This window comes from Megascapheus bottae, chromosome 29 (genome assembly GCF_031878675.1).
Source record: "Megascapheus bottae isolate mThoBot1 chromosome 29, mThoBot2.hap1, whole genome shotgun sequence".
Classification (NCBI taxonomy): domain Eukaryota; kingdom Metazoa; phylum Chordata; class Mammalia; order Rodentia; family Geomyidae; genus Megascapheus; species Megascapheus bottae.
This window is the reverse complement of record NC_143537.1, coordinates 14,743,230-14,764,733: the sequence shown is the minus strand read 5'-3', so window position 1 is coordinate 14,764,733 and position 21,504 is coordinate 14,743,230. Positions and strand designations below refer to the sequence as shown.

General features: G+C 43.0%; 1 protein-coding gene across 1 annotated transcript in view; it reads right to left on the bottom strand.

The window, feature by feature from the left end:
- Positions 1-3: 3 nt before the first annotated feature.
- The window catches only part of Slc22a4 (solute carrier family 22 member 4), a 44,429-nt gene continuing 22,928 nt past the window's right edge, over positions 4-21,504 (bottom strand). Inside the window, exons 3-10 of the mRNA XM_090320760.1 lie at positions 20,326-20,480; positions 15,434-15,605; positions 13,732-13,858; positions 11,040-11,140; positions 7,972-8,186; positions 6,514-6,696; positions 2,181-2,316; positions 4-969 (exon numbers count right to left, since the gene is read on the bottom strand). Of these exons, the coding sequence (XP_090176886.1) occupies positions 894-969; positions 2,181-2,316; positions 6,514-6,696; positions 7,972-8,186; positions 11,040-11,140; positions 13,732-13,858; positions 15,434-15,605; positions 20,326-20,480 (1,165 nt within the window). The 3' untranslated portion in view covers positions 4-893. The remainder of the gene's footprint in view (positions 970-2,180; positions 2,317-6,513; positions 6,697-7,971; positions 8,187-11,039; positions 11,141-13,731; positions 13,859-15,433; positions 15,606-20,325; positions 20,481-21,504) is intronic.

The window sequence follows — 21,504 nt, the reverse complement described above, 5'->3', positions numbered from 1 at the left end:
TTTTCTATCCTGGGCTGGTTTTGAACCTCGATCTTCAGATCTCAGACTCTTTGAGTAACTAGGATTATAGGTATGAGCCACAGGTATCCATTTGTTGTTGTTTTTGTTTGCAGGTTGTGGGACTTGAACTCAGGGCCTGGGCACTGTCCCTGAGCTCTTCAGCTCAAGGTTAGTTCTCTACCACTTTGAGCCACAGTACCACTTCCACTTTTCTGATGGTTCACTGGAGATAAGAGTCTCATGGACTTTTGTACCTGGGCTGGCTTTGAACCATGATCCTCACATTTCAGTCTCCTGAGTAGCTAGGATTATAGGTGTGAGCCACAGGTACCTGATTTTGTTTTTGTTTTTAGGTAGAATTTGTGTGCTTGGCAATGTTTGTAATTTTCACATGGATTTCTTTTTCCTTTTTTTTTTTACCAGTTCTTGACTAAAACATTTTGAAAAAAAAATCTTACAAACTTATTTCATTGTAATAATTAGTAAGGAAGACTCTCTAGAAAGACTGGTTTGGGGGCTCAAGTGGTAGAGCACTAGCCTTGAGCAAAAGAAGCTCATGGACAGTGCTGTAGCCCCCCTTCCTCCACCTCCCAGTGCAAGCTCCAGGCCCGGGGGGGGGGGGGAAGAGTGACAGAGAGAGAAGAGGGGCGGAAGGGAGGGAGGAAGGGAGGGAGGAAGGGAAGGAAAGAAGGAAGGAAGGAAAGAAGGAAGATAGAAAGACAGACTTGTCCTGAAAAACAGAGACAATCTGGAAGAAGGGCCCAGAGTTACATCAAAATCCACTGTAGTATTACTTGTTGCTGTCAGTCATGTCAGCAGGAAAAGTTTTTGTTTCTTCAGTCTCATGTGTCTGCCTTTTGGCTTGCTAAATGCAGGAGGATTTTTTTTTTCTATTAGAATGCAGTTATTAGAACCTTGGGATTTTCTTCTCTATCCATGGAGGTTCTCGATTTTTTCCCACATCTGAACCTGAAAATAAAATAGCAGCTAAAGAAAATCAAATTTTCAAGACGTCTTCAAAATATTCAACTGGCAGTAAAAAGACTTTCCCCAATCAATGAACAAGTAATTAAACTCTAATTGAAGAATCTCATGAGCAGAAACAGTCTTTTATTATTTTGAATACAGTCTTTTCCTTTCCTTTTGTGAAAGAGTCTCCCACTCTTACCTTCTTGCTCACAGCTGGCGCACTATCACTTGGGCCATGCCTCCAGTCCTAGGCCTAAAAATTTTAGCTATCTGAAATTTACCTTGATATATATGGTAATAATCAACAGTTTTGTCTAGTCAGAATGTCTAGGCAAATATTCTAATGGCTTTGACAGAATAATCTTGTTTCCCTTCACTGATTATCTGTCTGTCTGTCTGTCTGAAACAGAGTCATGTTATGTTGTTCAGGCTACTCTCAAAATCTAGAGGGATCCTTTTATCTCAGCCATCTCAAGTAGCTGAGACAACAATGCCATCCAATCTTCATACTCCTACTCTACCACTTAAGCCACGACTATCCCTTTCTTTGCCTTAGCTATTTTTCAAATGGGATCTTCCTTATCTATCTGGTACTAGTTGCAGACTGCGATCCTATCTACCTCTTCCATTGCTGAGATGATAGGCATGCTCAACCACACCTCGATTGTTTGTTGAGATAAGGTCTTGCTAAACTTTTTCCCCTTGAGCTGGTCTTCTATCTCCATCCTCCATAATCTTTTGAAAAACTGGAATCACAGGCCTGAGCCCCCACACTCAGACCCTGAAATGGTACATTAAAAAAACACATTCTTAAATTCATGTTTTCTTCTGAATTTTATCCAACTCTCTTGAGTTCTTTTTCTATACCATGACCACACTGACTTGATTATCATTGTTTAATAATCTGCCTTATTGCCCAAGAGAGCTGGTCTTAATATTTTCTCAGACTTTTCTTGCTATTCTTGAGGTTTTTTTTTTTCCAGTCCTGGGGCTTGAGCTCAGGGCCTGGGCACTGTCTTTGGGCTTTCTCAAGGCTAGCACTCTACCACTTGAGCCACAGCACCACTTCTGGCTTTTTCTGTGTATGTGGTACCGAGGAATCAAACCCAGGTCTTTGTGCATACTAGGTAACCACCACTGCCACTAGGCCATGCTCCCAGCCTCCCATTTTTTTGTCATTGTTTGTTTAGTCTCCATTGAATTTCACTTACCCTTTCACTTTCTGCATTTGTTCTAATGTCTCTGGCAGAGTCACTCCAAAACTTTCAGGAAAAAAGAGGGTGACAATTCCAATCAGGACAGTTAGACTGCCCATGACAATGTATGGCAGAAGTCTGTCATAGGCACCTGTAAAGCAGTAAGCATAAGAGCACCAATTAGATACAGGGATTCCCCCAGATATTGTGTGTGTGTGCGGGGGGAGGGGGTGTGTCTGCATGTGCCTGCAAACTCATGCATGTGCACAGGCCAATACTGGGACTTTGTTTTCCCTTAGCTTTTTCTCAAGGCTCATGCTCTACCATGTGAGCCACACTTTTAATTCTGGCCTTCTCACTGAATAGACATTTTCTGCCCAAACTGGCTGCCAACAGCAATCCTCGGATCTCAGCCTCCTAAGAAGTTAAAATGATCAATACACAGCTCAAAAACCATTTGTAAAGAACAGGGTGCTGGTGGCTTATGCCTGTCATCCTAACTGTTGAGGAGGCTGAGATCTGAGGATCACCCTTAGAAGTCAGCTGGGCAGGAAAATACAAGAGACTCTTATCTCCAATTAGCCACCAGAAAAGCTTGGAAGTATAACTGTGACTGAAGTGGTAGATCGCTAACCTTGAGCAAAAAAGCTCAGGGACATTTCCTAGACCCTGAGTTCAAGCCCCAGGACTAGGGAGCATGTTCGTGCATGCACAGCACACACACACACACACACACACACACACACACACACACACACACATTTTTCTTTTCTTTTCTTTTTGCCAGTCCTGGGCCTTGAACTGAGGGCCTGGGCACTGTCCTGGGCTTTCTTAAAGCTATAGCTCTACCACTTAAGCCACAGCACCCTTTCTGGCTTTTTTCTATGTATGTGGCACCAAAGAATTGAACCTGTGTCTTCGTGCATGCTAGGCAAGCACTCTACCACTAGGCCAAACTCTTAGCCCTCCCCCCATCCCTGCCTCTAAAGGAGGCAGATGGTAGATAGAAGCAATTTGAAGCCTGGACATTTTTCAGAAAATACAAGTCAGCACAATACCCAGTTTCTTCTTGGCAGGTGCCATTGACTGCATTTCTATAATCATTTACTGACTTGACTGCACATTATTGTAGGGCTTTTAATTCTCTACTGTTATCTGCTGTCTTCTAAGGGCGATCATGTGAAACAGATGTTCTTTTGATAGAATTCTTTGCCTACCAAAGATTTCCTCTTAAGGTGGAGATAATTGGAGATGGGAAAGAGGGCATGAAGGGGAGTTGGATATTTCAAGAGTAGGTTCTGGGGACAAAAGTTTGGCCTACTGGTAGAGTGCTTGCCTAGCATGCACGAAGACCTGGATTTGATTTCTCTGTACCACATAAACAGGAAAGGCCAGAAGTGGTGCTGTGGCTCAAGTAGTAGAGTGCTAGCCTTGAGAAAGCCCAAGGACAGTTCCTAGGACCTGAATTCAAGCCCCAGGACTAGCAAAAAAAAATAATGAACAGGTTCTGACCACGTATCAATGGCTCAAGCTTGTTATACTAGCTACTCAGGAGGCGGAGATCTGAAGATCAGGGTTGGAAGCCAGACCAGGCAGAAAAGTCCATGAGACTCTTATCTTCAATTAACCACAGAAAAAGCCGGAAGTAGCACTGTGGTTTTTCAAGTAGAGCACTACCCTTGAGCAAAAAAGAGCAACTCAGTGACAGTGTCCAGGCATAGAGTTCCAGCTCCAGGACAGGGAAACAAAAACAAAAGGAAAACAGGTTCTGGTTATTGTTAAGTCTGGTGTGACTTTACTTTTAACCAAAGTGACAACTGAAGGCTAGGTTCCTGGAGACACAGATTTTTTTAAAGAACAAACAATTTTTTTTGCCTTTTTGCTTTTTAAGCAAAAAAAAACCTTGGCCAGGCATGGAGGCACATGCCTCTAGTCCAGGCCACTCAGGAGGCTGAGGCAGGAGGATCCAGTTCAGCCAGGATGACATAGTAGGATCCAGTCTCAAAAACAAAACAGCAATAAAGACCTAAATACTGTGTTCAATCTAATTTAAAAGAATAAGTAGGGACCAGGAGTGTAGCCTAGTGGTAGAGTTTGTGCCTAGCATGCACAAAGCTTTGGGTTCAATTCCTCACTACCACATACACAGAAAAAGCCAGAAGTGGTACTGTGGCTCAAGTGGTGGAGCACTAGCCTTGAGAAAGCCCAAGGGCAGTGCCCAGGCCCTGAATTCCAGTCCCAGGATTGATTAAAAAAAAGAATGAGTAAATAAATAAATAAAAATGAATAAGTAATGAATATTGGGTATATTTTATGGAACTATTGTGATTTGAATTTTTTTTCAGTACTAGGGTTTAAACTCAAGGCTTTGTGTTTTCAAGACAGGTATTCTAACACGTAAACCACACTTCTAGAATTTTTGCTTTGATATTCTTTCTCTCTCTCTCTCTCATTAGTCCTATGGTTTGAACTCTGGGCCTGGGCACTGTCCCTGAGCTCTTCAGGTCAAGGCTAGTACTCTGCGACTTTGAGCCACAGCACCACTTCCTGTTTTCTGGAGGTTAATTGGAGCTAAGAATCTCGTGCCCAGTCTGGCTTTGAACCACACTCCTCAGATCTCAGCCTCCTAAGTAGCTAGGATTATAGGTGTGAGCCACTGGCACCCGGCTGGTTATTTTTTCAAATAAGACCTCACTTTTATGCCCAGGTTGGATCTTGAACTTGTTTTTTTACTTCTCACAGGCATGTGACACCATAAACAGCTTTTAAAAAAAAAACTTGTTGAGGCTGGGAGTTTGGCCTAGTGGTACAGTGCTTGCCTAGCATACATGAAGACCCAGGTTCAATTCCTCGTTAGCACATACATAGAAAAAGCTGGATGTGGTGCTATGGTTCAAGTAGTAAGTGCTCTAGCCTTGAGAAAAGCCCAAGGACAGTGCTCAGGCCCTGAGCTCAAGCCTCACAACTGGCAAAACAAAAACAAAAACAAAAAAACAACTGGTTGACATGGGATCTTGTGTACTTTTTGTCTGGATTGGCCTCAAACCATAATTTTCCTCATCTCTACCTCTCTGATAACTAGAATTATGAATAAAGAGCCACTGTTCCCAGCCTGGACTTAGTTTCTTTTGAAAGCATTTCTGTGTCTAGATTTTGTACATCATTGAAAACACCACTCTACCCCTATTCACATGTGGCTACTACATGGATGAATTTAAAAAAAAAGTAGATGGGAGAATAGTAGTTCTTTGTCTTTCTGGGTATAGGTGATTCTCACCTATAATTCTATCTACTCAGGAGGCTGAGATCTGAGGATCATGGTTTGAAGCCAACCTAGGCAGGAGAAATTTTTGAGATACTTATCTCTAATCACCCAAGAGCTGGAAGTGGAGCTGTGGCTCAAGTGGTAGAGTGCTATCCTTGAGCAGAAAAGACCAACCAAGAGCATGAGGCCCTGAGTTCAAGAGCCCCAGTGCTGGCACATGCATGCGCGCGCACACACACACACACACAGAGTTTTATACATAATAATAACATATATTACATATATATATATTTGAAAGGGTATTCTATTTGTGTTTTTCTGCCAGTCCCAGAGCTTGAACTCAGGGCCTAGGAACTGTCCTTGGGCTTTCTCAAGGCTAGCGTTCTACTGCTTGAGCCATAGCACCACTTCCAGCTTTTTCTGTGTATGCACTACGGAGGAATTGAACCCAGGGCTTTGTGATTGATAGGTGAACACTCTACCACTAGGCCATGCTCCCAGCCCCTGAAAGGGTATTCTGATACAGTATTATATTTTAAAAGTTATAAATTATGCATATACAATAATTTTGCTATACACATTTGTACATATGTAAAACAAAATTCCTACTTTTTTTTTTGCCAGTCCTGGGCTTGAACTCAGGGCTTGGGCACTGTCCCTAAGATTCTTTTGCGTAAAGCTAGCACTTTACTACTTATGCCACAATACCACTTCTGGACTTTTTTGTTTATATGATACTGAGGAATCAAACCCAGGGCTTTATGTAGGGTAGGCAAGCACTTTACCACTAAGCCACATTGCCAGCCCCACAAAAATTCTATTTCTAAGACTATTTGGCACACACCAAGAATGGAGAGGTGCATTTGTCCTATTTGTGTGCTGCTTGACTTTTGATGGTTTTTGAGGCTGGCACTAGTGACGGAATCCAGCCTGACCTCAGACTCACAGTCTTCCTGCGTTATGTCTCTTGTGCACTGGGATTCTAGGCATATGCGACCACACCTGACTCTGTCTGAAAACGCTACTCGTTTCATGTGTCCAGTGAGTTTTACAAGAGGGATGAGCTGAACATGCGCATCTCACCTAGGTAAACGAAGTAGGGAGCAATGATGCTACCCACTCTAGAAGCCATGGATGTGATGCCCACAGCCATATTCCTCACTGGGGTCGGGAAGAGCTCTGCAGTGAACACGTACAGCATGGAGAAGGCAGACGTGACTCCAAATTTCCCAAACATCACCAGACCAACGGACAAGAAGTAGTACTCTGGAAAAGAGAGGCACTGGAAATAAGTGTTGCTTTCAGAAGTATCACTTAACTCTGTTGCTTGTGTTTCCCCTTTCTTTTTCCTTTTCCTTTTCCTTTCTCTTCCCCTCCCCACCCCCCAGTCATGGGCCTTGAACTCTGGGTCTGGATGTTCTGAGCTCTTCTGCTTCAGGCTAGTGCTCTACCACTTTGAGCCACAGTGCCACTTGTGGTGGTTCATTGGAGATAAGAGTCTCCTGGATTTTCCTGCCTGGTCTGGCTTTGAACCAAAATCCTCAGATCTCAGCTGGGAATGTGGCTCAAGTGCTAGCCTTGAGTCAAAGAGGCTCAGGGACAGTATGTAGGCCCTGAGTTCAAGCCCCAGGACTAGCAAAGCAAAGCAAAAGAAATCCTCAGATCTCAGCCTCCTGAGTAGCTAGGATTACAGGTATATGCCCTTTTTATTTGACTAGCAATGTTTTCATTAACATTCAGTATTTTCTAACGAACATTTTTTCCCCTCCCAATGTCCTAATAATTAGACAAAGATGGAGAGCAAGGGGTGGTTATGTACTTTGTTCGTCTAGATCATTAATGCATCCAGTGACCTTTGTTCTGTTGTCTTTTATTTATTAAAACAGTTTCATGGTAAATTGTTTGCATGTTAATATGGTTAAGTTTAATCTCCCCGTGCCCCCTTTCCCCCAAGTACTGAGGATTGAACTCCAAGTCTCTTGCTTACTAGGCAAGCTTTCTACTCTGATAATTTTTTTTCTTTTTTCTTTCTTTCTTTTTTTTTTTTCTCAAGGCTAGCCTTCTATCACCTGAGCCATAGCTCTACTTCTGGCTTTTTAGTGGTTAATTAGAGAAAAAAGTTTCATGTACTTGCCTGCCCCAGGCAGGCTTGAGACCTGTCATTTGTGATGTCAAGCTGGCAGTGAGGAGGAGCAGTGATGCCTAAGGGAAAAATGGCTAACCAATGTGTACTAATGTGCTAGGTTATTAACATATCCAGTTTGTCTGTGACACTGTTAATCTTAACTTTTGTGTGTGTCTGCACTGGGCCTGAACTCATGGTGTAGGTGCTGTCCCTGAGCTTCTTTTTTTGCTCAAAGCTAATGCCATACCACTCATGTCACAGCTCCATTTCTGGCTTTTCTGGGTAGTTAACTGGAGACAAGAGTCTCACATCTTTTCCTGCCTGGGTTGGCTTTGATCTGTCATCCTCAGATCTCAGTCTTCTGAGTAGTGAAGATTACAAGTGTGAGACACTGGTGGCTTTGGTTAACTTCTTACCTGCAGGTACCAGTTGAATCAGGAGGAGCATGCCTCCTCCCAGGAACAGAACCCCAGCTATGATGTAACGCCTGGGAAAGGTTCGCAGGAGCAGCCAGGCTATGATATATGCTGGAATTTCAACCAGGGCAGAGAGGAAACAGTTCAGGTAAGGATCTCCATGTAAATTAGGAACGTCGAGAGACAGACCAAAGTAACCCACTGAAGTTAGCATCCTAAAAAACAAAAGATAAAAATGATAAAAGAATGGACTAAATCAATTACTCTAGAATCATAGTTATTTTTATTTTTGGTGCTGGTCCCGAGACTTGAACTCGGGGTGATGGTCCCTTTTATGCTCAAGGCTAGTGCGCTACCATGTGAGTCACAGCTCTACTTTTGGCTTTTTCGGGTGCTTAATAGTAGATATGAGTCTCATAGATTTTTCTGCCTGGGCTGGCTTTGAACTGTGATCCTCATGTGATCCCCAGATCTCAGCCTCCTGAGTAGTTAGGAGTATAGATGTGAACCCCTGGCACCCAGGTAGAATATTCTGTGCATATGTGTGTGTGTGTGTGTGTGTGTGTGTGTGTGTGTGTGTGGTGTGGTGTGTGTGTGTGTGTGTGTGTGTGTGTGTGTGTGTGTGTGTGTCTATGTGTATGTGGATACTAGAGCTGAACTTAAGGCCTCATTCACTCATTTGGCCTTTTTACTTTTTCTTTTTCTTGTCAAGGCTAGGCTCCACTTCTGGATTTTTACTGATTAATTGGAGATAAAAGTCTCATGGACTTTTCTATGAGGCCAATTTTTTTTTCTAAGAGGCCAATTTTAAATCTGGATCCTCAGATCTTAGCCTGCAGAGTAATTATGATTACAGGCGTGAGCTACAAGTGCCTAGTGCTTGCTTTGCTTTTTCTGCTCATGGCTGATGCCCTACCACTTATAGTCCCACCTCCAGTCTGGCATTTTGCTGTTTAATTGGAGGTAGGAGCATCTTATATTTATCTCTGAATCTCAATCGATCCTCAGATCTCAATCTCCTGGGTAGCTAGAATCATCAGCTCTAGGCTTCACGCTGGAATTCTGTGATTTTCTCACCTTCAAATAGTTTTCAAGGCCAGGAGTGTAGCCTGATTGTAGAGTGCTCACCTAGCATGCACGAAGCCCTGGGTTCAATTCCTCTGTGACACATATTCAGAAAAAGTCAGAAGTGGTGCTGTGGCTCAAGTGGCAGAATGCTAGCCTTGAGCAAAAAGTGTTCCAGGACAGTGCCCAGGCCGTGAGTTCAAGCCCCAGGACTCACAAAAAAAAAAAAAAAAAAGTTTTCAATAGCTAAGCAGCTTGGAGGCAATGGGCAATGAGTGACTTGTTGGTCACCCGCCCCCTAGTGGCCACTGGTGAGACAGACTTGCACCAATGATCTATGCACACATGGAGAATAGCCCAAGTGAGGAAGACCCCTGGACCTATGGATATACTTACCTCAAAGGCAAAAGCTCTCTCATTGATCCCCCCACTTTTTCTTCAAATCTGAAAACTCAGGATGACTGACTCTACATATAGAAGGCATTTGACAGAGGGATTGCCATTTCATAAGTCAGGTAATGAGCTCACTTCTTTCTTATTTTGGACGTTGTCATCGTTTTCTAACAGTTTCCCCACTCCCATCTTTTGCCCACAAGGTACATAGTTCATTTTCCAACATAGTGTCTCCCTGAGTAGCGCGACTGTATTTGTTCACCCTTCCTCTTTCCATTTCTCCTTCCCTTTAACCCTTTATAACCAAAGGCTGGGAATGTGGCTTACTGGTAGAGTGCTCACCTAGCATGCATGAAGCCCTGAGTTCAATTCTACATACACAGAAAAATCCAGAACTGGTTCTGTGGCTCAAGTGGTAGAGCGTTAGTCTTGAACAAAGAGAGGCTCAGGGACAGCACCCAGGCCCCAAGTTCAAGTCCCAGGACTGGCAAAAAACAAAAACAAACAAACAAAAACCTCTTTTTCTTATAAATGCTTGCACTGGGGCTTGAACTCAGGGCCTGGGCTGTCTCTTAGGCTTTTTTTTTCTCTCAAGGCTAGTATTTAACGAGATAAAAATCTCATGGACTTTTCCTGCTCAAGCTGACTTTGAACTTGAATCCTCAGATCTCAGCCTTCTCAGTAGCTAGGATTATAGGTGTGACCCACCTTTTCTTTTTTTCTTTATTTTTATTTTTTCCTATGTCTTAACAATACTTGCTAGTTGGCTACTGGTGGATGTAAAAGGCTTCTCAGGATTCCATTAGAGGCAGTGGGATTCAAGTGGTTCTAACCTCATTGCTCAACTGCTAGTTCATCTTCAAGAAGCAGGTGCTTGCTTGGCACCTCGGGTTTAGTCCCCAGGGTATCATTTGTTCATCCTATAACCTCAGGAGGAAACATGACCTGTCTCCTGTCGTCCCCAAGACTGCAGACTTAACACTGCTCTTCGTAACTCTTTGCAGTATCTTTTCCCATAGATTGAATAGAAATGTTTATAAATAGTTTAGAGTTCTATCATTTATTGTGTAATTGATAATAATTTATCTATATTATTAGCAATTTAACTATGATTAGAACACAATTGAATGTACAATTAATTTAATGGTAACAATTTAATTTATAAGCCTAGTTATAGATTAAGTTACTTCATAATTAAATGATAAATTAATATATGCTTTATAAGTTACAGAGCTTAATTTATAACATAAATTATATTAATTTATAAATGAAAGCTACTATAAGTTATAATTAAGTTATGTAGTATAATAACACAAATATTATAAATAATATTAAATTATAATTAATTTAGAAATTAAGACATTAGAAATGATTTACCATTTATAATGTATAGATGAATCATCAACAGTATTTTATAATTTGTTCATGGACTTACGATTTAAAATTTAATTATAGTTAAATTACAATTTATTATAAATTAATTTATATATTTCAGAATTTAGAATTCTATCATTTATCTATCTAGGAAAGCCTAGACCTTGCCATGTTTCCTCAAATTAAAGAAAATGAGTCACATGCTTAGTGTTGCATTCCCATCCCTCAGTGCTTACCATAGAAGCAAAGACATAATGGTTATTGTGGCGATATTCCAAGTCCTGAACAGGTCCAGAATGAAAACTTTCTGCTGTTTCATGGAGTTTAGCTCCTGTAGCTAAAACAGTGCAAAGAACCATGAAGTTAAGAGGTAGTAAAGAAGTTTCTTCTGCTATAATGAGACTTACACATGTGACCTTTTTTTTGTCATGGGGCTTGAACTCAGAGCCTGGACACTGTCCCAGAGGCTCTTTTTTTTGGAGGGGGGAACATTTTATAATTTATATATAAAATCTCAGTACAAAACCATGTAAAATCAAGGAATATGGGCTTTACATTAAAAGCCAAATAACCTCCCCCCCCAAAAAAAAACCCTACATACACTGAAGGTAAATTTTAATTACAAAACAAGAGTATGAACAACATTTTAAAACAATCTCGATTGTTTGGCAACTTACCACATCACTGCAAGACAAATTAGACCTTAAAAAAGTTTGATTTTATGAAAACGTAAGTTGGACAGTATGCTCATATAGGGTTAAAATGTTTAAAAAAGAATCTGGTGATAAATCCAGTTTCTCTCCTGAAGTAAGCATAGAAAACATAAAATCCCGAATGAAGCTCAGTAGACAGGAGTGAATCTTCAATGCATTTTTTCTTCGGTGAAAGGACAAGAGGGTCATGTTGGTGGCAGCATGGGGCACCCCGGGAGGAATTAATGCTGGGGGGGGCTGTGTTGGCAGGTGAAGGGGCTAAATTTTATCTGAACCAGACTCTCATAGCAGTGGGGCTGGTGGTAAAGTCATAGATGCAAGAATAAGCTAGTTTCAAGCTACATTCTTTAAAAAAAAGTCATGACTGAACAGAAAGCAATGGCCAGAGGCTCTTTTTTGCTCATAGTACTCTATCACTTTGAACATAATGCCAATTCCAGTTTTGTCATGGTTAATTGGAGAAAAGAGTCTCTCAGACTTTTCTGCCTTGGCTAGCTTTGAACTGTGATCCTCAGATCTCAGCCTCCTGAGTAGTGAACCACCAGTGCCTAGCTACACATAAAACTCTTTTCTTTTTTACCAGTCCTGGGGCTGGAACTCAGGGCCTGTGCACTATCCTTGAGCTTCTTTTGCTCAAGGCTAGTGCTCTACCACTTGAGCCACAGCTCTACTTCCAGCTTTTTCTGTTTATATGATACCAGAGAAGAGAAGCCAGGGCCTCATGCATGCAAGGCAAGTACTCTACCACTAAGCCACATTCTAGCCCCAAATTCTGAATTTCCCTTAAATATACTTACAATTCTGAGGAAAGTGAGAACATTCTCATATATGTTGGTTATTCTAACCATCATATTTTTTGTGTGTGCATATCATGGTTGTGTGTGTGTGTGTGTGTGTGTGTGTGTTTGTGTACAGGAGCTTGAACTCATAGCCTTGCACTCACTTGACTCTTTTTGCTAAAGGTTGGCACTCTTCCACTTGGGCCATGGCTCCACTCCTGGTTTTGAATTAACCATTCATGGTTAATTCAAGATAAGAGTCTCACAGCCTTTCCTGCCTGACTGGCTTGGGATGTGATCTCAGGTTTCATTCCTCCTGAGTAGCCAGAACTTACTAGCTTGTAGTTAATTTTAAAATGATTGGCTTGTACTTAATTTTAAAATAACTTTTTAAGGTAGCTTTAAAAAAAAAGACATGGGGAATACATGGTCCAAGTAGTAGAGTGCCTGCCTAACTAGCATCAGGTCCTGAATTCAACTCTATCACTAAAAACAAAACTAAAAATAATACAATACAGGCCGGGAGTTTGGCCTAGTGGTAGAGTGCTTGCCTAGCATGCACGAAGACCCGGATTCGATTTCTCAGTACCACATACATAGAAAAAAAAAAGCTGGAACTGGTGCTGAGGCTCAAGTGGTAGAGCTCTAGCCTTGAGAAAGTCCAAGGACAGTGCTCAGGCCCTGAGCTCAAGCCCACGACTGGCAAAAAAAATAATAATAATAATACAATACAATAAAATAAAATAAGCAAGTCAGTCACACATGGCTCACACCTGTACATAGGTATTTAGAAGTCTAAGATGTTAAGGTTTATGGTTTGAAGCCAGCTGGGGCAGAAAATTATCTAAGACTCCATCTCCAAAATAATCAGCATAAAGTTGGGTTGGAGGCATGTCTTGAGTTGTAGAGCTCCTGCCTAGCAAGCACAGGTTCCAAGCTCAAAACCCAGTAACACACATACACACAAAGGAGAAGGAGGAGGAAAAGGAGGAGGAGGAGGAGGAGGAGGAGGAGGAGGAGGAGGAGGAAGAGGAGGAAGAAGAAGAAGAAGAAGAAGAAGAAGAAGAAGAAGAAGAAGAAGAAGAAGAAAGAGGAAGAGGAGAAGGAGGAAGAGGAGGAAGAGGAGGAGATGGAGGAGGAAGGAGAAGGAAGAGGAGGAGAAAGAGAAGGAGGAGAAAGAGAAGGAGAAGAAGTAGGAGAAATGACGTCACTATATTGTCTAGACTGGTCCGAAATTCCAGGGCTCAAGGGACTTTCCTATCTCCACTTCCTGAGTAGCTGGCACTCCAGGTATATGCCACGGGGTCTAGTTGGTTTTCTCTTAGAATGTCATCACAATGTATTCCTAGTCCAGTGCCTCGGATGTAGTTTGTGCTTAACAAATACTAAATGAGATTCTCAAGAATTCCCAAGAAGAAATGTCTACAATTGCTTACCTCCATGGGTTCAAAAATCACTGCAGGTGCAGATATCTTGTTCATCTTTGCAGCCTTCCGAATTATTGCTTCAGCCTCTCTAAATCTTCTCTGGGATATCAGCCACCGAGGAGATTCAGGAATAAACCTAGAATTCATTTTCAAGAACATATATGTATATATGCATGTATTTACAACAATAGGATTTGATACTACTAACCCTAAGCTTCCTGTAGATCATTTTAATGCTGTGAAATTCTAGTTTTAAAAAGTGTCATTAGTGGGCCGGGAGTTTGGCCTAGTGGTTAAAGTGTTTGCCTAGCATGCATGAAGACCCGGGTTCGATTCCTCGGTACCACATACATAGAAAAAAGCCAGAAGTGGTGCTGAGGCTCAAGTGGTAGAGCTCTAGCCTTGAGAAAGTCCAAGGACAGTGCTCAGGCCCTGAGCTCAAGCCCAAGACTGGCAAAAAAAAAAAAAAAGTGTCATTAGAGCTGGGCGCAGTCGCTCATGCCTATAAGCCTAGCTACTCAGGAGGCTGAGATCTGAGAATCAAGGTTAAAAGCCAGCCCGGACACAAAAGGACCTAGACTCTTATCTCCAATTAACCTCTAGAAAATGGGAAGTGGGCTGTGGCTCAAAGGATAAGGAGGTAACCTTGAGGTGAAGAGCTTAGGGACAGCACCAGGCCCAGAGTTCAAGCCCCAGGATTGGCAAAAAATAGTGTTATTAATGTAATTTTTGTTTTTTTAAAAAACAGATACATAGAAACTATATGCATTTCTTGAGTGGGGTGCGGACTTTTAATACATATATATATATATATATATATAATATGTAACATTCAGCAGGTCTTTAAAAAAGAAAGCTATTGGGGAATGTATTCTCATAAATTTGGTTTATAGGAATAAGTAAAAGTATCTTCATGTTTCAAAGTCCCAATCAAATTGAGGACCCAAAGCCAGAATTACAGGCTCCCCCCTGTAATCCTAGCTACTCAGGAGATCATGGTTCAAAGTCAGTCCAGGCAGAAAAGTCCATGACACTCCAATTAAACCAGCAAAAAGCAAGATGTGTAGCCTAAGTGGTAAAGTGCTAACCTTGAGTAAAAAAAGATTGGGTGCTAGGGATTGAACCCAGGGTCTTGCCAGTACTAATTACATGAGTTATCAATGAGTCACTCCTAGCCCCTTAATACCTGATATAATATATAAAAGCTGTATAAGTTGTGGCTATGCTACATTGTTTAGGGACTCGAAACACGAAAAAAAGTTTGTGTATGTTCAGCAAGATGTTTTGTGATTCTCTCTTGTTTGAATCCCCCTATGCAGAAGGGTTGGGTATATACAGAATTGATGGTTGAATAGAGAAAGAGATTTTGAGAGAAGAGTGTCAAAAGCAGAGAATGGGGTTTTAAAACATAAAACAAAAGGAGGAGACTCAACAATGCCAGCTCCACAAACAACAACTAGCCACAGACAAGAGTGGGAAGAGTCTGAGAACAGATTGGAATTCCAGAGCCTAGGGTTTTGAGGATAATGGACAATAACATCCCCAAATGCACGGGCTCACCCACAGAGAGGCAGATACCCAATCAGCTTCTGTTTTGGGCTTTGTTGGGCAAGTTGCCATAGAAGGCATGCTGGCTGAGCTAGACTAGCTCCAGTTACTGTCTACTGCAGCAAAAGGACAGCCTGTGTGCAGGCATACAGATCACACTCACCACCACAGCGGGACACACAGCACACCAGGTGTCGTCAGTGCCAGCAGCAGCATCCGCCAGTCTCGAATGAAGTAAGCAAACAGGGGCAGGACCATGTAGCCGATTGCAAAAAATGTGCACACTCCTAATGTAGAGTATATAATACGAACTGACTTGCCAAGGATTTCTGTTCCTGTTTAAAGCAAGGAAGGAATATGAGCATGTTAACTTGTTGTAGCACTTGCTTTGGGGAAGGGGGCAGTCATGGGGCTTGAACTCAGGGTCCCAGTGCTGTCCCCGAGCTTTTGGTGTTTTCTCAAAGCTAGTGCTCCACCATGGTGAGCTACAGCTCCACTTCTGTTTTTCTCGTGGTTAACTGGAGATAAGAGTCTCATGAACTTTCCTACCTGGGTTGACTTGGAACTGTGATCCTCAGATCTCAGACTCCTGAGTAGCTAGAATTAGAGCCTGGCTGGTATTTGCTTTTTTTTTTTTTTTTTTTTTGCCAGTCCTGGGCTTGAGCTCAGGGCATGAGCACTGTCCTTGGACTTTCTCAAGGCTAGAGCTCTACCACTTGAGCCTCAGCACCACTTCGGGCTTTTTTCTATGTATGTGGTACCAAGGAATCGAACCCGGGTCTTCATGCATGCTAGGCAAGCACTTTAACCACTAGGCCAAACTCCCGGCCCCTGGTATTTGCTTTTTATGTCATTACCTGCCATCATTACCATATAAGTAGTCTATGACAAAATTATATTCTAATTTATTAACTATGTTAGGGAGCTGGGCATTGTGGTAAATGTCTGTCGTTCTGGCTACATGGGAGACTGAGGTCTGAGATTACTGTCTGAAGCCAGCCTGGACAGGAAAGTATGTGAGACTCTTATCTCCAACTTACCATTAAAAAGCCGGAAGTGGAGCTGTGACACAAGTAGAATAGAACTAACCTTGAGCAAAATGAAGCTCGGGTCCAGAGCCCAGGCCCTGAGTTCAAGCCCCAAAGTTGGCACAAAACACTCCAGGGATTGTGCCATAGCTCAGTTAGAGATCACTAACATAATATGTATGAGGTCTTAAGCTGAACTTCTAGTATCATACAAGAACAAAACAAAAAACCAAACAAGCTTTAAATATATTGCTGATTAAAACTGCATAATGGATTACATTTCAATCCTGCCAGAGCTTCCTGATAGCCAAAGTTATTATGGAAAGATGCTGTTGATTGCACACTTATCAAAAAGGAAACATCTAGTGAGTAGAGGAAACAAAACTTTAAATGGTTCATTATGTTCAAAGAAATGCCAAATGGAAAGTTAATACAGGGAGTACTGGAAAATACTGAATTAATGAATCAGTCAAAACATGACATAGTTAACTTTTTCTCCAGAACACATGGAAACCAGTAGTTATGGAGGCTCAAAGAGGAGGCTCATGACAGTTCCCCAGAAATCAGTGTGCAAGTCAAGACACTGTGTGTGTGTGTGTGTGTGTGTGTGTGCGCGAGAGAGAGAGAGAGTGTGTGTGTGTTGGCATTCAGATTCTTGTACATATTTTCTTAGCTTTTTTCCCCACTCTGGCTTTTTCTGTTTATATGGTACCAAAGAATCAAACCCAGGGCTTCATTTGTGCTAAGCAAGCACTCTACCACTGGGCCATACTCCTGGCCCCTTGCTTGGCTTTTTGCTCACAGCTATTGTTCTATCACATGAGTCACACCTTCATTTCCAGCTTTCTTGGTGGTTCACAGGAGATAAGAGTCTCACAGGGCAGGGAATCTGGCTTAGTGATAGAGTGCTTGCCTTCCATACATGAAGCCCTGCATTTGATTCCTCAGTACTATATAAACAGAAAAGGCTGGAAGTGGTTCTGTGGCTCAAGTGGTTGAGTACTAGCCTTGAACAAAAAAAAGCTCAGGGACAGTGCCCAGGCCCAGAGTTCAAGCCCCAGGGCTGGCAAAAAAAAAAAAAAGTCTCATGGATTTTACTTCCCTGGCTGATTTTGAACTTGGTTCCTCAGATCTCAGCCTCCTGAGTAGCTAGGATGACAGACGTAAGTCACCAGCTCCTGAGGATTTAAAACAAAAACAAAAACAAAAAACAGCACGGGAGAGGAATCATAGCATCACTGCTTTGTGACTCCCTTCCTGAGGCAATGGGAAGAATGTCATCACAGAGTTTGCTGTCCATTCATCAGGGCTGGGGGGAATGGGAAATGATGTACAAGGACAGATATAATCTACTCTTTGTTTATCCCAGGATCCACAGTTTGGTTTATTTGAGCCAAGTAAAGAACCATGGTTGGCTTGAAGCCAGCTCACAGGGGAAAGAATAAAATAAAACCAAAGAATCTATTGATCAAGCAAATAAAACATGCCCTGGAGTTGGGCTCATTTTAAGGCCTGAAACACCAGAGTGCACTGTTGAGCTGCAGGAAGCCAGCAGCTACTTTGTTTTTAGGTATCCTCCAATGCCAGATGCTGACAGGGAGTCCAGCACAGGCCTGGTTGAGAGATAGATACTTTAAAACTTTCAGACCTGAGAACCTGACAGGACAAGTCTCATATTAGGACTCCAAGCCAGTCGTTTTCTACAGAGGCTTATTCCCCATTTCTCTTCTCTTTTCTTTTCTTTTCTCTTCTTTTCTTTTTTGTCTGGGCCTGCACACTGTCCCTGAGCTCTTCAGCTCAAGGCTAGCATTCTACCACTTGGAGCCACAGCACCCCTTCCAGTTTTCTAGTGGTTAATTAAAGATAAGAGTCTCGTGGATTTTTGTGCCCAGGCTGGCTTTGAACCACAATCTTCATATCTCAGCCTCCCAAGTAGCTAGGATTATAGGTATGAGACACTGGTACAGCTCCTTGTTCTCCCCTCCCCCCCACACACACACTCCTTCCTTCTCTCCCTTTTTCTTTTGGTGCCAGTCCTGGGACTTGAACTCAGGGTCTGGGTGCTGTCCCTGAGCTTTAGTGCTCAAGTCTACTGCTCTATCATTTTGAGTCACAATTCTACTTCCTGATTTTGGTGGTTAATTGGAGATAATAGCCTCACAGTCTTTCCTGCTTGGATTGGCTTCAAATTTCTATCCTCAGACCCCAGCCTCCTCCTAAATAGCTAGGACTACAAGTATAATCCACCAGTGTCCAGCTCTTGTTTCCTTTTTTCCTTTATTGCCAGTCCTGGTGCTTGAACTCAGGGCCTGGGCTCTGTCCCTGAGCTTTGCTATGTTCACAGCTAGTACTCTTCCACTTGAGCCACTTGAGATAAGAGTCTCATAGATTTTCCTGCCTTGGTGGGTGTTGAATCACAATCCTCAGATCTTGGCATCCTGAGTAGTTAGTATTAAAGGCATAAGTCACCAGTACCTGGTTTTTGTTTTCATTTTTGAGACAGTATCTCACCATGTAGGCCAGACTGGCCTCAAACCCTTGGTCCTCTTGTCTCAGCATGCCAAGTGCTGGAATTACAGATACAAAACACCATGTCTGACCTCACACATGATCTTGACCAAAGTCTGGCTCTTTTCTTTTCTAAGGGCGGCAAGCAGTCTCCTCCTGTGGCCTGCTTAAACAATCTGCTGTCTGCTGGGGCTTTGCGGCTTTGACATATTTCCCCGCAATTTCCTCTTTGCTTCCTCCCTCCCAAGACACCAAGGCTGGACCTACAGCAAAGGGCCTTGCACCAATAATTAAAAGAGTGGAATTTGAACAATCCTTCTTGGCAACCTGACAGAAGGTACATGCCTCTTCAACTAAGAGAACACAGCACTTCCAAAGCCAGCGAATCACCAGCCTCTGAACATCAGTCACCTTACCACGAGCAGATTTTTCCAGACAAGAAAAGATCTTAAGATTGTATGTGTGTATGTACCTGTCTTGGGACTTGAACTCAGGGCTTGGGCACTGACCTTAAGCTTTCTTGCTCGAGTCTAGCCCTCTACCATTTGAGCCACAGCTCCAGTTTTAGTTTGTTTGATAGTTAATTGGAGATAAGAATCTCATGGACTTTCCTGCCTAGGCTAGCATTGAACTTTGGTCCTCAGATCTCAGCATCCTGAGTAGCTCATGACAGGCATGAGCCCCTGGCGCCCATCCCAGACTGCTTTTAATGGGGCCCTATTAATAATTACACTGGGACAGTAGAGATAGACAAGAATAGTACTGAACCAAACAGAAGGATCACTTGAGCTGGAAGAGGAATTGATGACTTGTGCCAGAGGGAGAGGTTTACGTCTCCTCTCCCATCCAGGCTCCCCTTCCTCCTACCTGCCCCAATGGGGATTCTCCGAAGTATGGCTCTTGCTTGGAGCCTGCTTTACTTTCTCTCCAGAAAAGCTGGAGAGAGCCTCAAGGCCTCCCTTCCATAGTCCAATGCTCCTGCCAGTAGCCTTCTAGTAGCAGAAATGCTATCAGTGTGCTACAGTTCCTCCTGTTCAGAGCCGATACTTTCTGGGGAGGGGCAGGCTTTGATGGCGGCAGGACCAGCTCTACCTAGCTGGGTTGGTATTGAATTTCTCCTGTTAGTCAATTATCTTTGTCTCCTGTCTACCCTTTATATCAACTGTCCTAAGTCCCTTTTTAGGCCATCAGTTTGAAGTCTTGCCTTTTCAGGCCAGATCAAAGACATCCCAAGGTTAAGGGTCCCTCCCTTGCGATCTCTTTTTCTGGTTCTATGTTTCTGAAAATGGATCCAAGTCATTGGTTCTTACCAGCTCTCATTCTTACTCTTTGGCTATATTTTAGGGCCCAGCCCAGAACTGGTTTCCTGAGAGTGCCCCCACCACCATGTGCTGTGTGATTGGCTCAAAGAATCCATGGCTGAAATATGTGTGCCCAGAATGTAGCTCTGGAAGTAGAGCTCAGGAGCCCCTCCTTCCTGGCTTTCAGAGGGTTCGAAGGAGGAATTGGTTGTTCCTACCTAATATGAAGGCCACCACGTAGTTGGAGATCTGGCCCATGCCCACGATGACAAATAACACAGTGAACATCTCCCAGTTGATGGAGAAAAGCTGCACGAAGCTGAATCCAGTTTGCACAGCCATGGTTGCAAAGAGCACATTCTTCCTGCCAAACCTGTTGAACACAACACGAAATGAGATGCATAGGAGGCAGCAAGGTGGGTAACTTCAGGATGTGTTGCAAGTTCTGAGCCAGGTATCACTGTAGATTCTGTGTGTGTGTGTGTGTGTGTGTGTGTGAGAGAGAGAGAGAGAGAGAGAGAGAGAGAGAGAGAGAGAGAGAGAGAGAGAGAGAGAGAGAGAGAGAGAGCGCATGCGCGTGCACACGGGTCTTAGGGCTTGAACCCAGGGCCTGGACATTGTGCTTTTGTACTTGGAGCTAGTGTTCTACCCCTTGGGCTACAGCTCCACTTCCAGCTTTTTGGTGATTCATTGGAACTAAAAGTCTGATGACTATCCTGTCTGGGCTGGATTCTCAGATCTCAGTCTCCTGAGTAGCTAGGATAATAGGCCTGAGCCACTGGTGTCTGGTTAGACATCTTTTCTCAGGGCTCACATACATTTCTCCCCAGCTTCTTCCTGGGTTGAGGCCTCAGATGTCTATTAACTCAGAAGGCATTTTCTGAGATTCTAAGCTTCCTATGCACATGCCACACAGAAAGTACCAAGCACTCTGTCTAGCACCGGAGGGTTACACCTGTCAACTTAGCTACTTGGGAGGCTGAGGTCTAAGGATCATGGTTCAAAGCCAGCCTGGGCATGAAAGACCATGAGACTCATCTCCAATGAACGACCAGAAAACAGGAAGAGGTGCTACAGCTCAAAGTGGTAGAATGCTAACCTTGAGCTGAAGAGCTCAGTGTCAGTGCCTAGGCCCAGAGTTCAAGCCCCATGACCAGGAGAGAGAGAGAGAGAGAGAGAGAGAGAGAGAGAGAGAGAGAGAGAGAGAGAGAGAGAGAGAGAGACAGACAGACAGACAGACAGACAGAAAGGAATGGGTAAGGACTTTGTGGTGGGAGGACTCTAGTTTCCAGTGGAATCTGTTTCTCCCTGCCAGTGCCCGAGAGTGCAAGCTGGAGTGCTGAGGGCAGAACAAATAACAGACAACTCCCTCCTTTTAACTATAATTCAGCAGCCTG